At 42.1% G+C, this 13935-nt stretch overlaps 1 protein-coding gene across 10 annotated transcripts in view; it reads right to left on the bottom strand.

Moving 5' to 3' along the window:
• Positions 1 to 13935, bottom strand: part of Smyd3 (SET and MYND domain containing 3) — an 877202-nt gene that overhangs the window by 105890 nt on the left and 757377 nt on the right. For all 10 annotated transcript variants that reach the window (XM_087194068.1, XM_087194067.1, XM_021265507.2 and 7 more), the window contains one exon: positions 8417 to 8525. In XM_087194068.1, the coding sequence (XP_087050194.1) occupies positions 8417 to 8525 (109 nt within the window). The remainder of the gene's footprint in view (positions 1 to 8416; positions 8526 to 13935) is intronic.

Here is a 13935-nt window from a genome sequence, read left to right on the forward strand (position 1 = left end):
TTTGAGCCATTTCTTTCCCTTTTTGATAAGGTTGGCTAAGGGTTTGTCAATTTTGTTTATTCTTTCAAAGAATAAACTCTTGGCTTCATTAATTTTTTTGTATTGTTCTCTTAGTCTCTATTGCATTGATTTCTGCTCTGATCATTATAATTTCTTCCCTTGTATAAGCTTTGGGTTTGATTTCTCTTCTTTTTCTAGAAGCTTGAGGATCAGCATCAGTTTAATTGGGCTTGCTGTGTTTTCCTAATATGAGCATTCATTGCTATGAATTTCCCTCATAAGAGTGCTTTTATTGTCCCATAGATTCCGATATGTTGCACTGGCATTGTCACTTAATTGTAGGAACTGGCTTATTTCTTCTTTAATTTCCTCTGTGACTCATTGGTTATTCAGAAGTGTGTTGTTCAATTTCCATGTGTTTATGAAATTCTTGCAGTTTCTTTTGCTATTGATCTTCAATTTCATCATACTATGGTCTGATAATATACAGGCGATAACTTCAATTCATTTGCACTTACTTAAACATGTTCTATGAGCGAGTATGTGGTCTATTTTGGAGAATGACCCATGTACAGCTGAAAAGAAAAGAATGTGTATTCTGATTTTGTTGTCATGGAATACTCTGTAAACATCTGTTAAGTTCATTTGTTCAAGAGTTTGATTGAGTTCTAGTATTTCCTTTCTTATTTTCTGTCTAGTTGACAGTGGGGTATTGAGGTCCCCCACTACTACTGTATTAGTGCTTATTTAATTTTTCACATCCATTAGTATTTGTTTTATATAGTTGGGTGCACTAGTGTTTGGTGCATATATGTTTATGATTGTCATCTCTTCCTCTTGGATTGTTCCCTTTACAAGGATGTAGTGTTCTTTGTCTCTCTTAATCAGTGTTGTTTTGAAATCCACTTGATCTGCAAAGAGGATAGCTACTCCTGCTTTTTTTCAGGTTCCTGTCGCATGGAGTACTGTTTTTCACTCTTTAACTTTCAGTCTATGAGTTCCTTTTTAAATTAAATGTGTTTCTTTTATGCAGCATATCACTGGATCTTGTTTTTTGACTCATTCTGCCAGTCTATTTGTTTTGATTGGTGAATTGAGACCATTAACATTGGTGGTTATGCCGGGGATATAGCTCAGTGGATTCACTGCCTGCTGCGCAAGCACAAAGACCCGAGTTCGATCCCCAGTAAAAAAAAAAAAACAACAAAATCCCCAAAACATTGGTGGTTATAACTGATACGTATTAACTTATCATTGTCATGACTTTTTCTTTTTGATGGATTCTCCTCCTTTGCTTTTAATTTCTTCTTGTGCCCAATGGATTCATTCCGCTGGGCTTCCTGGGGTTGTGATCTTTGTTGTCTTTTCCTAGGATATTGTCTAAAAGTTTTTGGAGTGCTGGTTTGGTATTCATGAAGTTCCTCAGGTGTTGTGTCATGAAAGTATCTTATTTCTCCATCAATTCTGAAAGATAGCTTTGCAGGGTACATCAATCTGGGTTAGAGGTTGTTTTCCTTTAGGGCTTGAAATACGTCACTCCAAGCTCTTCTTGCCTTTAGGGTTTATGTTGAAAAGTCTGCTGTGATTCTGACAGGCTTTCCTTTGTATGTGATTTGCTTCTTTTCTCTAAGTTCTTGTAGAATTTTGTTCTTCTGTTGTGTTTCTGGAATCTTAATTATTATATGCCTATGTATGGATTTTTTTTTTATCAAGGCTAGTTGGAGTCCCATATGCCTCACTTATCTGTATGTTTTTTTCCCCTGCTTGGGAAGTTTTCCGCCATCACTTCTGTGAACAGTTTTTTTATGTTGCCTGCACTCTCTCCTGTTTCTTCATTGACTTTGATCAGTCTTACATTATTCTTCTTTCCATCATCTAGCAGCTGATGTATTGATTTGTTGTGGTCCCTTACAATTTTAAAGCAATTTTTCTTTCCATGGCTACTAATTGGAATCTTATCTTCTATATCTGAAATTCAGTCCTCACATTAGCTCATTCTGCTGTGTAAACTTTCAGTGGAGTCTTTCATGTTCTGGAAATCTGTTTGCATCTGTTTTATGGATTCCATTTGTTTCCTTTGTTGGGATTCCATCATGTTCCTCAGCTCCTCTATTTTTTTTTATGTGTCCTCTCTAGATTTATTAATCATGTCTTGCATTATGGGTACAAACTCTGCTATTATCTGAGAAATTATTTCTGATTTCATGTCTTCCAGATCCTCTTTTGTGGCCAGGTCAGGGAGTCTAGGTGGTTGAGTATCAGATTGTTCCATCTCATTTCCCTTTAGGGTTGCTTTAGGTGATCTGGAAGTCAGGTTTGAGACTTGTTTACATGTCTTCTCATTTCAACTGGGCAGCAGGGGGAGAGGGGATGTGTGCTGGGCTTACCTCCGCAGTGCTGGGGGTGGTGGTACGGCAGCCCAGAAGGTTCACTAGACCTAGAATTTGATGAGGCTGTACTTGATGGGAGATTCTGGTCAGAGCTCAGAAGACCAGAATGCTGATAGAAATTAAGCCAGTAAAGACCAGGCTCAGGAGGTTTCTGCTGGGAAGAAGGACTGCATTGGCTGTTGGACTCCAGACAATGTGTGTTATGGCTTGTTAGAATGTTTGTCTGCATTTTGCTTGTGTCCAGAGACTTTGCCTGAGTCTGAGATTAAGGGCAGCGGACTAATCTGGCAGAAGAAATTTCAAGGCAGTCTAAATTGAGGTAGTGGCATGGCTACTGCTGGGGGCTTTTAGACAGATTTATGTTGAGAATCAAGAGCAAAGAGCCCAGTAGAATGATTTAAAATGTTTTGAGTTTGGCCAGAAAGGAAGGTCCAATGAAGTTACGGCCTGAAAAGATGGAACAGAGGAGAAACTGGTCGCTGAAAAGACTAGCAAGAAAAATTCAAGTATTTCAGAAGAAGACAACAAAAAAGATGACCTGGGGACATTGCAAGAACCAGCAGGACTCCAGCCTCTGCAGCCTCAGAGTTGCAAAGGTGAAAGACTGCTTTGAGAAGAAAGCCTCACAATACCATGTTCCACAATGGCAGCAGCCCAGGGAAGTTTCTCCTCAGGATTTGGTTCACAGGCACTGGGCCCCTACAGTCAAGAGCGAAGAAAGCCTGGCTATTGCTCTAGCTGGCAGCAGAACCTGCCATCATCCATATGCCACTGGTTTTAGGCACATGCAGAATGAAAGTTATGGGGTCAGGAAGGCTTCAACCCAGATTTCAGAAGAAGGCCTGGGGGGCCAGGCAGTGTGCCCCTGAGGGGGCAGTGTGTGAAGCTGTGAGTGTGAAGCCAAAGGTGCAGTGGAAGCCCCAGAAATTTGTAGAAGCCAGGAACATTGATCATCTGATGAAAACTATAAGGAGGGAGCAGAGCCGGCTGAAGAGAGAAGTCATGGGAGCTACAACCACTGGCAGTGCCATAGGGGCAGAGCCACCGAAACTCTTTGGAGTTCACAACTTGCCACAGATTGCCAGGGATGCTGGAAGTAGAACTGTGGGATTTAATGTTTATGCTTTTTTTTTGTTGTTGGTACTGGGGATTGAACTCAGGTCCTTGCCCTTGTGTAGCAGGCAGTGAAACCACTGAGCTAAATCCCTAGCCCCTGTGGGATTTAATGTTTGCCCTGCTGGATTTTGGTCTTGTTTTGTTCCCATTCCTTGCTATGCCCGTTTGTAATTTTTGGAATGGAAATGCTGATCTTGTGACATTGAATGTTGGAAGTGTTTAACTTTCTTTTCATTTGTACAGAGGGTTATAGCTAAGAATTTGCCTTAAATCTTAGAGGTGATTTTGGACTTGGACTTTTCAGCAGTGCTAAAACTGTTAGGACTCTGGCAATTCTTGGAGATGGACTAAATGCCTTTTGCATAAAGGGATGTGCATGTATCTTTGGAGGGACAGGTGTGAAATGTTATGGCTTGTGTTTAGATGTCTCTCCAAAGCCTCATGTAGCCATAGGTGGGGCTTTTTCAGAGGTGGCTGGATCTACAGTGTGCAATGCTGGAACTGATTCATGATGCAGTGCTAGGATCAAGGGCACTAGGATTAAGGGTCTGAGTGCTCCTCACCCTAAGTAGCCTGGATAAGATATAAGGGATAGAAAGAGCTGTGGTCATCTCTTGCTTGCTTTGCTTCCTTCTGCCTGCCATTAATTGTTTCTCCTCTGTGACAGCTGTCTGCCATGCCACCCTGCCTTGGAACCAGGTGATTATGGACTGAAAGCTCTACACACTGTGAGATAAATAAACCTTTCCTCCTTTAACATGTGGGTGTTGGGCATTTTTGTCTCAGTATCAGGAAAAGTAACTAAGGTAACCAGTTATTGAGATGAAAAGAAAAAAAGGCTTTTATAACCTGACCTCTGCTAACAAAGCACTCCTGACAAAGTAGCAATGCTGGGGCTGGATTGGGGGAGTCTGGAGCATGCAGAGTTCACTGAAAAGCAGCAGGCTCATTGACAAGACAACCCAGATGGGGCCAGGTGTCCATGAGATTCAAGAAGTCAAATTAGTGGCAAACAAAAGCCTTCCAAGAAATATATGGAAAGAAATGAAAGTAGATTAGAGATATGAGAAAGCAAGAGGGAAGCACTGTGAAGGGACCCTGGGTCCACCCTGTGGCAGCAATTGTAAGAATTTCAGCTGAGCCCAGGGGAGATAGAAACCTAAACCAAATCAGAGCTGGCTAAATGGATTCCTTTCCTGGAGGAGGCTGGGTCTTAATCAAATCTGTAACACATTTCTGTTTCTAAAGCTTCTCTGATTTCTGTTCCACACTCAGGCTTTGCAAACCTCATTCAAGCTATTTCATGTCATTATTTCCGGGGGTTTTAAGGCAAGAAATAATACCCAGGAGTGCCCATCTAAAGAGCTCAACAGTTTCAAAAGGCAAAAAAATATCACTTCTCTTTCCCCTCTTCAGGATTCCTGAGTTCCAAGGAAGCTCAAGAAAGAGTTTCTACAGAAAGAAACTGACATGCATTCTGGACTCCAGGGTCATATGAATTTTCATATTGATGCACATATTCAAGTCATTCCTCTACTATCAAATGCTCAGCAAAGATCATGACAAGCTCTGGTCCATTAGCACACACAGCTCAGACAACAGGGCTGGGTGGGGCTTTTAATGTTCTCTATTCATTAAGAAATCCATCCATTCACAGGTTCAACAGAACTTGTGTTTGGGGCATGTGTGCCTGTGTTTGATGGCACCAGGAGATACAAAAGGTACACAAGTCAAGGTACTTTAAGGCATTATCACTTACCTTACAGAAACAATACACCTCTGTGAACTGCTGGAGAGCAATTATATGACATCACTGTTCAACAGGAGAACTACCACACAACCCTCAACTACAAACACACATACTAAGGGACCAGCTAATGGGAGAGTAGTCAGAATGAGCGTTCCCATCACAGTAACAGTCCCCAAGAAACCAAATGTTTGAGATTAGCAAGTCCACTCTCACACTACCTCATATACTTTTCAAAACAACTCTACAGGATAGGGTTATTCTCATTTTAAAAATATAATTATATTCAGAGAGATTAAGTACCTTGCATCAGCTGGGCACAGAGGTGCACACCTACAATCCTAGCACTCAGAAGGCTGAGGCAGGAGCATCGCCATGAGTTTGAGGCCAGCCTGGACTACATAGTGAGTTCAAGATCAGCCTGGACTATATAGTGAAACCTTGTCTCAAAAAAAAAAAAAAAGTGTCTTGCATCAAGTTACAAACCTTGAAAGTGTTACGGCTGGAATCTGATCCTTCAATTCTAAATCCAAGCACTCCTGTACCACACTGCCAGGGGTGCATATCAGAACATGACCACATGACCAGAGACTTAGGACTTGTCCAGAGTCAAGCAGGAAGTTTTGGGAAGGCTATGATTTAAGCACAGGCCTTAGGACAGATAATCTTATAGTGTTCCTAGGATGTCTTTCATCTGGCAGCTATCACGGTCCATGCTTGGGCTTATCTTTGGTACTGAAAAACAAGAAATACTAAGGTGATTATTATAAGGCGAACTTGTGAGCCTCACAAGATGGGCATAAAGACAGCAGAGAACAGGCCTGGGCACGAGGGGTATAAAGGCCATCAGAAGGGCTGATGATGGCCCATACCATCAGCCCAGGCCATGTTATCCAGTATACCCATGCTGAGATATCTGTTTGGGTTTGTCAGGCTTGTCCTTGCAGCTGAGGGTTTCTTCCTTGTTTGTTCTTTTTCTCTTCTCCTCTCCTCCTCTCTCCTTTCCTCCTCTTCTCGCCCAGCCCTCCTCCCTTTTTCTGCTGCTGGAGATGGAACCCATAGCCTCACACATTCGAGGCAAAAGCTGTAGCACTAGGGTGTGAGATGGCTCCTTCAGGAGTTCGGCATGCAATGGCAAGGACTCGGCCTCACACGAAGAACAGAAGAGACCCAAATATTTTCCGACTTCTCGCTCCCATTGTCCTCTGAGTTGGATTCTAGCCTGGATTTAATCACTTGTTCGCATGTCTGTCTCCTCCATTAAATTGTAAGGACAATACTGGGCTTTATTCAGAGTTAACAGAAGCATTTAATCAACACATGTTGAATTAAACTAAATGAACTAGACCTGGCTCTGCCTCAGTGTGACTTCAGACAAGCTCTTGCATGTCTCCAAGGCTTAGGGCCTTCATTTTTCAAACAGGGATGAAAATGCCTGCCTGCTGACCTCACAAAGCTGCTGTCTGTCATGAGGACCAAGTAAGGTCATGCATGCAGGAGCAGTACTAACAGTTCCAGTCCCATATGAACATAAAGGATTAATCTAGTCACTTACGGAACTTCTAGCTGCAAGGTGATCCTGGATTGGGAACATCATTTACTTGGGAAACCTCCTGTACATTTTTTTCTGCCGACTCTCACACACCAGACCTTTAGTAAGAATTTTCTGTCTAGCTGATCTGCCTAACAATTACTAACCAGATCAGAAAGGGATGAAAGTTCTCACAGAGTTGCAAACTGCTAGATGTATTTCTTATCAGTTTGGAAAAGATGTTGAGTGTAGTACAAAGAACAGGATTTGTGTACCTTCAGGAAAGCCTAGTTTCTTCCTGGTGACTATGGGCTGATTTCAGTTAGAAGTGAGGAACAGACAACGGGGCTGGCATTTAATAAAAGTTAGCATTAGGGGATCTTATTTTGAAACCCCTTTAGGCATCATCATTTTTCTCATCTAAAAATGTCCTTGTTATGGGCTCAGCCAACCCCTGGATACCCCCAGAGCAATCTGGATGCAAGGCTCTGATCCTCTCCAAAGGCTCTTTTGCAGACAGGGGTGCTGTGCTCCAGGACTGCATTAAAGTGTCAAGTGCTCCCCATTAAACCCCACATGCCAGTTCTCTGTGTCTGGCCCCACTGGTGCCTGGGCCAGATGAGCCTATGTACTCTACTTTTGCAAGGCCAGACATCGAAAGGGATGGAAATATTCCCAGCAGGGGTGAGAAAGCCAAGGCAGCAGAAAGCCCTAGGGCCCTTGGGGCAGAGGAGGCTCCCTAAGAGGGGGAAACCAGTCTCACTCTTCAAAAAGGGTTCCAATACTGACTCATTTCTCCCATTCTGTTTGACACTTATGCTAAGATTGCATTTGATTTCCTTCCCTCCCCTTTCCCAAGATTGAATATTTTTTTAGTTCCAGGTAGCTCATGTGGTACTGATGTAGTTATGAAGACACCTGCAAAGGCTGGAGGGTAGGTGGTCAGGTATGGCTACTACAATATGTTAAGTGTTATACTGGCAGTGGGAGCAGGGAGTGGTAGGAATAAAGAAGAAAATGACATTGAAGCAAGGCCTTCAAGGGTCAGTAGGGGTATGTGGGGGGATTGAAGGCAGAGAAACTACCTTTGTAAAGACTTAGGAGTTGGTAGGTCAGGGTGGGCAATAGTGAGCGGCAAAGTGTGCTCCGGGAGTGTGGAGGAGGGAGGAAATGTGGACGTTGCACACATAGACTGCAGACCAGTGGCCTAGGGTCTTGCCTGCCATGGAAGGAGCGGAACTGTGTCAGTGGGCATGGAGAAGGGGGACTTGTTCATGTGGAGGTGGGGTACATGTGCCCTTCTGTTCTGGGATTGGTTTGCAGCAGTTTGCAAAAGTAATTTCAAAGTACCAAGATATTCGAGAGCTGGTTGATTTTACAATGGTAGTTTGAAATCAACCACACTGGGCACATTTATATGACAAAAAGTGGCAAACATCACAAAATTTTTTTTTCAGATCTGGTTGTTAAGCATTTACCAGCACACCGCAGGAGGGTATGTAGGTGTGTGTGTGCACGTGCATGTTACGCACTGCTAAAATCAGAGTTGCTAAAAAGTCACCAGGAAGAGGCCCAGCCCCAGCCAGAAAAAGGTCTACCAGGCAGAAGGCCCCCAACTCCTGGCATACTCACCAGCCTGAGATTCTTCATTGCTTGGGGAAACATGCCTTGATGTAACTGCAATTTGCCAACTTTCATTACTTGTACACCTCTGACGGGATGGCTTCCTGGGAAAAAAATCCTGGAAGAATCCAAAAGACAAACAGTGTCAGCAGCTCTCACCTTCGCAGTCAGTACTGTATCAGGAGACTATGAAAGTGGCAGCAAACACTGGCTGGGAATGTTAATGAGCTACTGAAAGGAAATTAGCTTTGCAATGCAGGAAAATGCAATACCCGGGGGAATTAGCACACTGCCTGTCTTTAGCATCTCCAGAATCCTTCTGCATTAGGAAAAAAAAAATAATATAGGGCTGCAATGCCTCTCTAATACACACTGGAGAGAAGAAACACAAGTTTGGACCTCTGTGTTTGTATTTGGGGAAGAGTGCATTACATTTATGATACTAACCCGACCTTCACCCTCTTCCATGAAGCCTGAGCACTAGCAGAGCCTGGAGACAGAAGACTGCCTCTCAGCATGTATTTGTGGGTTAAATGAATGAAAGTCTCAAGATGCCCTAAGTAGATACTACCGCATCTCGCCTTTGACTGTAAAGACCTTTATGGAATGATAGTTACAGAGCTCACCATGGTCTACCTTTCTGATAGTTTCAGTGTACTTATTTTATTATCTTGCTGGATTATAATGCTTTTGCTGAGGGCACTCTCTGAGTTCTTGGTCACATCCTGCGTGCAGGAAGAACTCAATACACACTTATCTCTTTGATGTATGACATAGAGAATAAGGTGTACTGAACCAAAGAATGAGGACTTAGGGCTGTTTCAGCCCCCATGAAGAGCTACCTCAATTCAATTCAACTCAACAAAAATTTACTACACTGGGGTCACTCGTTTGGCCTCTTTTACCATCCCACATTCTCAGGAATACTGAGCTCCTGCTGTTTATGGAGGGCTGTATGTGGCGCTGGAGGAAATATCACACTGTATATAACTAAGCTTTTCCCTCAAGGCCCAGTAATCCCATCAGACATAAGGCAAACATTCACATGAGAGTTACAACAATATTACAAGGCAGAACATGATTTAGTGCCCAAGTCAGGCCAACCTCAGTATATGTTAGATGTTCAGTTGAAGTTTGAATTGAGCTGAGAAGCTGATGTAGAAGTTTATTAAAAGAGAGGTGACTGATAGTTGGCTAGACTAGGGAAGGCTTTCTGGAGGAAGAAAACAGGATTCAGAAAACCTTGGCTGGGTGAGCAGAAAGGAAGCAAAGCACAGCCCTGCTGCTCCATGTCAATAAGATGAGCCTAGGAGCCATCACTGATACAGAGCTTGCACTGCGATAGGCTCTGCTCTAACTGTTCTTCATTTATGAGCCCTTGGGGACCACTTTAAGTCCTCCTGGTTAACAGGTGAGGCAGATTGGCCAGGAGAAGCAGGTATGTTCTCTGACAAGTGTGTGCATATTTGCAAACCATTCTCTCTCCTTCAGCCTCAACCCAACGACCCCCCCCCCCGACCGAAATGTGATACAGAAACTTTATTCATTCATGTTCTTAGCAAAGTAGAAAAGCAGTACCTGGGAGGAAAGTATGAAATCAATAGAAGGCTGACCCAGCCCTTTTCTAAAGAACTGAGAAGGAGGAGGAAGGGGAATAAACAAAGGAGACACCTGGGTCCTGCATTTTTCTTCATCTCTTGAGTATGCTAAGAGGTCAGTCATTTCACCTCTCACCCCTTCCAGAATGAACATCATTATCTACTTGTGTGCAAAAGATTTTAAGATCCCCAGACAAAAGACTTAAGTGCAGAATGCCATTATCAGAAGGTAATTGCCCTGGACACTTTCCTTGAAAAGCACACCTGGATTTTGGATTTTTTTTATTGCTATGAATGTGGCATAATTAAATTTAAAGCCCAAAAAGTAATTTTATACTAATAATCTCTCCACTAAGTGGGCGTCTGTCAAGTCAGTTAGCTAAAGGAAAGAAAACCATTGGTCTTATGATGACAGTGAAAGTGGTGCATAATTATGCTGTGACAGGTATCTGCCTTGGTCACTGAAAAATAAAGTAGAGTTTTACAAGGAGAAGATGAGAAGGAAGTGTGTGTGTGGGTTGGGGGCCCCACATAAACTTTCCGGGAGCATTTTCACATGCACACTCCCATTCTGGCACAGTGCTGGCTGCAGCCTGTAGTTCAGGAAGCCTCTAGCTTACATGTGGAATGAATCATCATCACCTGCCGGACTAGCACCTCAAGGAATGCTAGTGAAGCTGCCCACCAAGGACACAGGCTTCAGCAACTTCACCATGTGTGACAGCAATGAGGACAGAGTCTTCAACCGCAGCACTATCAAAAACCAAGGCCAGGCTGAGCGTCTGGACAACAAATCAGGTGTGCCTGAGGACTGAAACAGGAGTCCTGGGGAGAAGAGGGAGAAGGTACATCATGCAATGCTAGGTTCTGGGCCCCGGGCTGTGAGGACTCTGGAGAAATCTAAGGTAAGCCTGACTGGCGAACACAGTTAAGTTGCAGAAATGAGGCAAGTGAAATCAAGATAGAGAGAAGACTGAGATCCATCAGAGCACAGCACAGACTCTGGGTTCTTGGGAAGCAGCAGGGCCCACAGTGGTTGGAGGAACAGTAGGCTTGAGCTGGTTTGGACCAGGGTAGACGATGAGATTCTGGGCCAAGCATGCAGGGCATGGGAAGGGGCAGGGTTGGGCTCCTCTGGTGGTGGTACAGGAGGCTGAACACGGAGGGTAAGTGAGCCTGCTAGTCTGACCAGGGGAGACAGAGTGGAGAGGGTGGCCTGGCTATGCAGAGCACACATGCAGTTAGGAGACTTGGCCTTGCCCTGCTAGGCAGTGAGGAGCTGCTCAGAGGACTGAGAATATTTCATCAGAAATGGAAACAAAGGAATTTGTTAAAAGGTTATAGAACTGAATCAACAGGAACTGGGGACTTTCTGGGGTATAGTGGAGTCAGAAATGGCTATAAAATTCAGAAAAATGACCATCTCCACAAAAAAAAAATACAAGGAAATTGTATAATAACTATATCATTTGACAAAGCATTCTACTTGTTTGGGTATTACACATTTTCTTTTCATAGATATGATGCTAGCATTCTCATGCCCCAGAATGCTGGCCTTGAATGGGAAAATTGCCTTTGGTGCTTCCACAGTGAATAAGTGCACAGGAGGGAATGAGTTTAAACAAGCAGAGAAAAGAAGGAAGAATGCACACTAGCTTTAACTCAAACACACAAGCACCAAAGTCTTGCTGTCACAGTCTATAAGGAGGCTGAGAGAGAACTGGAATGTCTCAAGTGGAAGGGACGTAGAGAAAAAAAGGTCTTCCTGAGGTTTTTCTATATGGTGCTATTACCAGTCACACTGCTTCATTAGAGGTAGCTGCTTTGGTATTTATTTACATGGCAGGAAAAAGCATTTATTGTTCAGAACTGTTTTAAAAAATCTAATGCAAAACACATCCTTGAATCTAAAAAGAGAGCTTACCTGCTTGTAGCTAATATATATGTATTGATGACAGACCTAGAAAAACCATAATTTTGCAACTCCCGAAGAAATAAGTGATCCAGGGAAAAGGTATCACTAGAGGAAGCCCTTAGATTAAAAAATGATGGAGTCTTTTACAGTGGAGGGATTGAGTTGTTCTAATCTTAGTTAGCATCACTAAAATGAGATGATCAGACATTAAATGCCATCCTTTAGGATGGAATAGGAATTATTTTGCATTACCTATAAATAAACCTTGACAAAGCAAAGCAAAGCCAAGCCAAGCCAAGCCAACCAAGCCCAGTCCAGTAAGCCAAAATGTACTTTAAGCCAACAAAGTTGAATTCCATTTCATAGGAAAAATAAGTGATAAGAGGAACAAGTAACTCTGGGATATGGGAATTCTACAGGGCATTGGCTTAGGATCTTCTATAGACATGAAAAAAAAGATGGGGTAATCTAAATTTTAAAAGACTGAGGAGGTAGACAACCATTTGTAATACGGAGACCTTGTGCATCTTAACTCGAAAAAAGCAACCATAAGAAGACATTCCTGAGATAAACAAGGAAATATGAACATAAAATGGCATCATGAGTATAAGAAAATGTCTACCTTTTTCAGAGATACAAACTGAAGCACACAAGGACTATACGATGTAATGCCTGAGATCTAATTTAAATATCTCCAGCAGAGTTTTTGCTTCCAGCAATGGTGGATTAACATGCTTCAGACCAACTCCTGCTAAGAACAAGAAAAGACAGACTAAATATTTTTAAAAACCTATTTGAAGGTATCATAGAGCCACTGAGGCCTCAGAGTCTTAAAGAGTCACAATCATGGAAGCTCAGGAAGGAGAGCCTTATATTCACTGCCACTTTTTCCTTGATGACTAGAAAGGAGAGATAGGCCAACCAGGAGAGCAATGGCTTTGGCAGCAGCATAGAAAAGGAAACAAGGAAATTGGAGTTTAGGGCTCAATCAGGATGAGAAGGAGCTTTGGGAAACATGTCTGGCTTTTATTTGTGACCTCCAAAGGACTACAATCTAGGAATAGTCTGGTAAACCAGAAACAGACCAGCCTTTACCAAGAATTAATCAATTTCGAACTGTGATAGAATTAAAGTGATATATTTCTACCTTGACTGCCAGAAGCAAAAAGAAATCTCTCTAAAGAAGATAACAACATCCTGAACCTCAAATTATATCTTTAATTTTTCATCTTTTTTTTTTTAAAGTTTAAAAAATTTTACATGCAGTAAAATCATTACTAGGCATGCAAGAAGACAAAAACTGAAAACCAAGACAAACAATGAAGCAGATCTACGGATACTGAAATACTAAGATTCTCACACACTGACTTTAAAATAACTATAATAAATATATGTGAGGACTTAGGAGAAATCAGAAATTATATTTTTAAAACAATGGAAATTCTAGAATTGAAAAATTAGGAAACTGAAATTAATAAACTCAGTAGTTTAACATTAGATTAGAGCTATGAATTAATGAACTGGAAAATAGTTTAAATAAATATAGACATCATACAACACAAAGTGATAATGGAATGGAAAATAGGGACATAGGTGTCATACATGTTAAATGGAATGCCATACGAGAAAAGGAAGAGAATAGGGCAGAAGCAATATATGAAATCATATGACTAAGACTGTCAAAGCTAGTAAAAGATAGCAAGTTATAGATTCAGAAACAGAACGGTGTAAGGATAATTTGGAAAGAAAAAAAGATGTGAAAATTAGGGTTAAAATGTTGATGATTACAGAAGCAGAATGACAGATGCATCTCATATGAAGATTCATTATATTATTCTATTTTTGTGTATGTTTCTGAATTTTTCATAGAGAAAAAAACCCGGGCTTTGGATTTTACTTTTCCACCTTTAGTAGTGATGAACTCTTATCCTTTCAGAGGCTTTGCACCTAGCTTCCCTGACAATAGGCTGATGACAACCTTGGGCTGAGTGTTCTGACTGCGAGTTAACTGGCCA

The sequence above is a fragment of the Heterocephalus glaber genome, unplaced genomic scaffold (assembly GCF_053883595.1).
Source record: "Heterocephalus glaber isolate CG9 unplaced genomic scaffold, H.glaber_assembly_v1.0 deba00001600, whole genome shotgun sequence".
Classification (NCBI taxonomy): Eukaryota; Metazoa; Chordata; class Mammalia; order Rodentia; family Bathyergidae; genus Heterocephalus; species Heterocephalus glaber.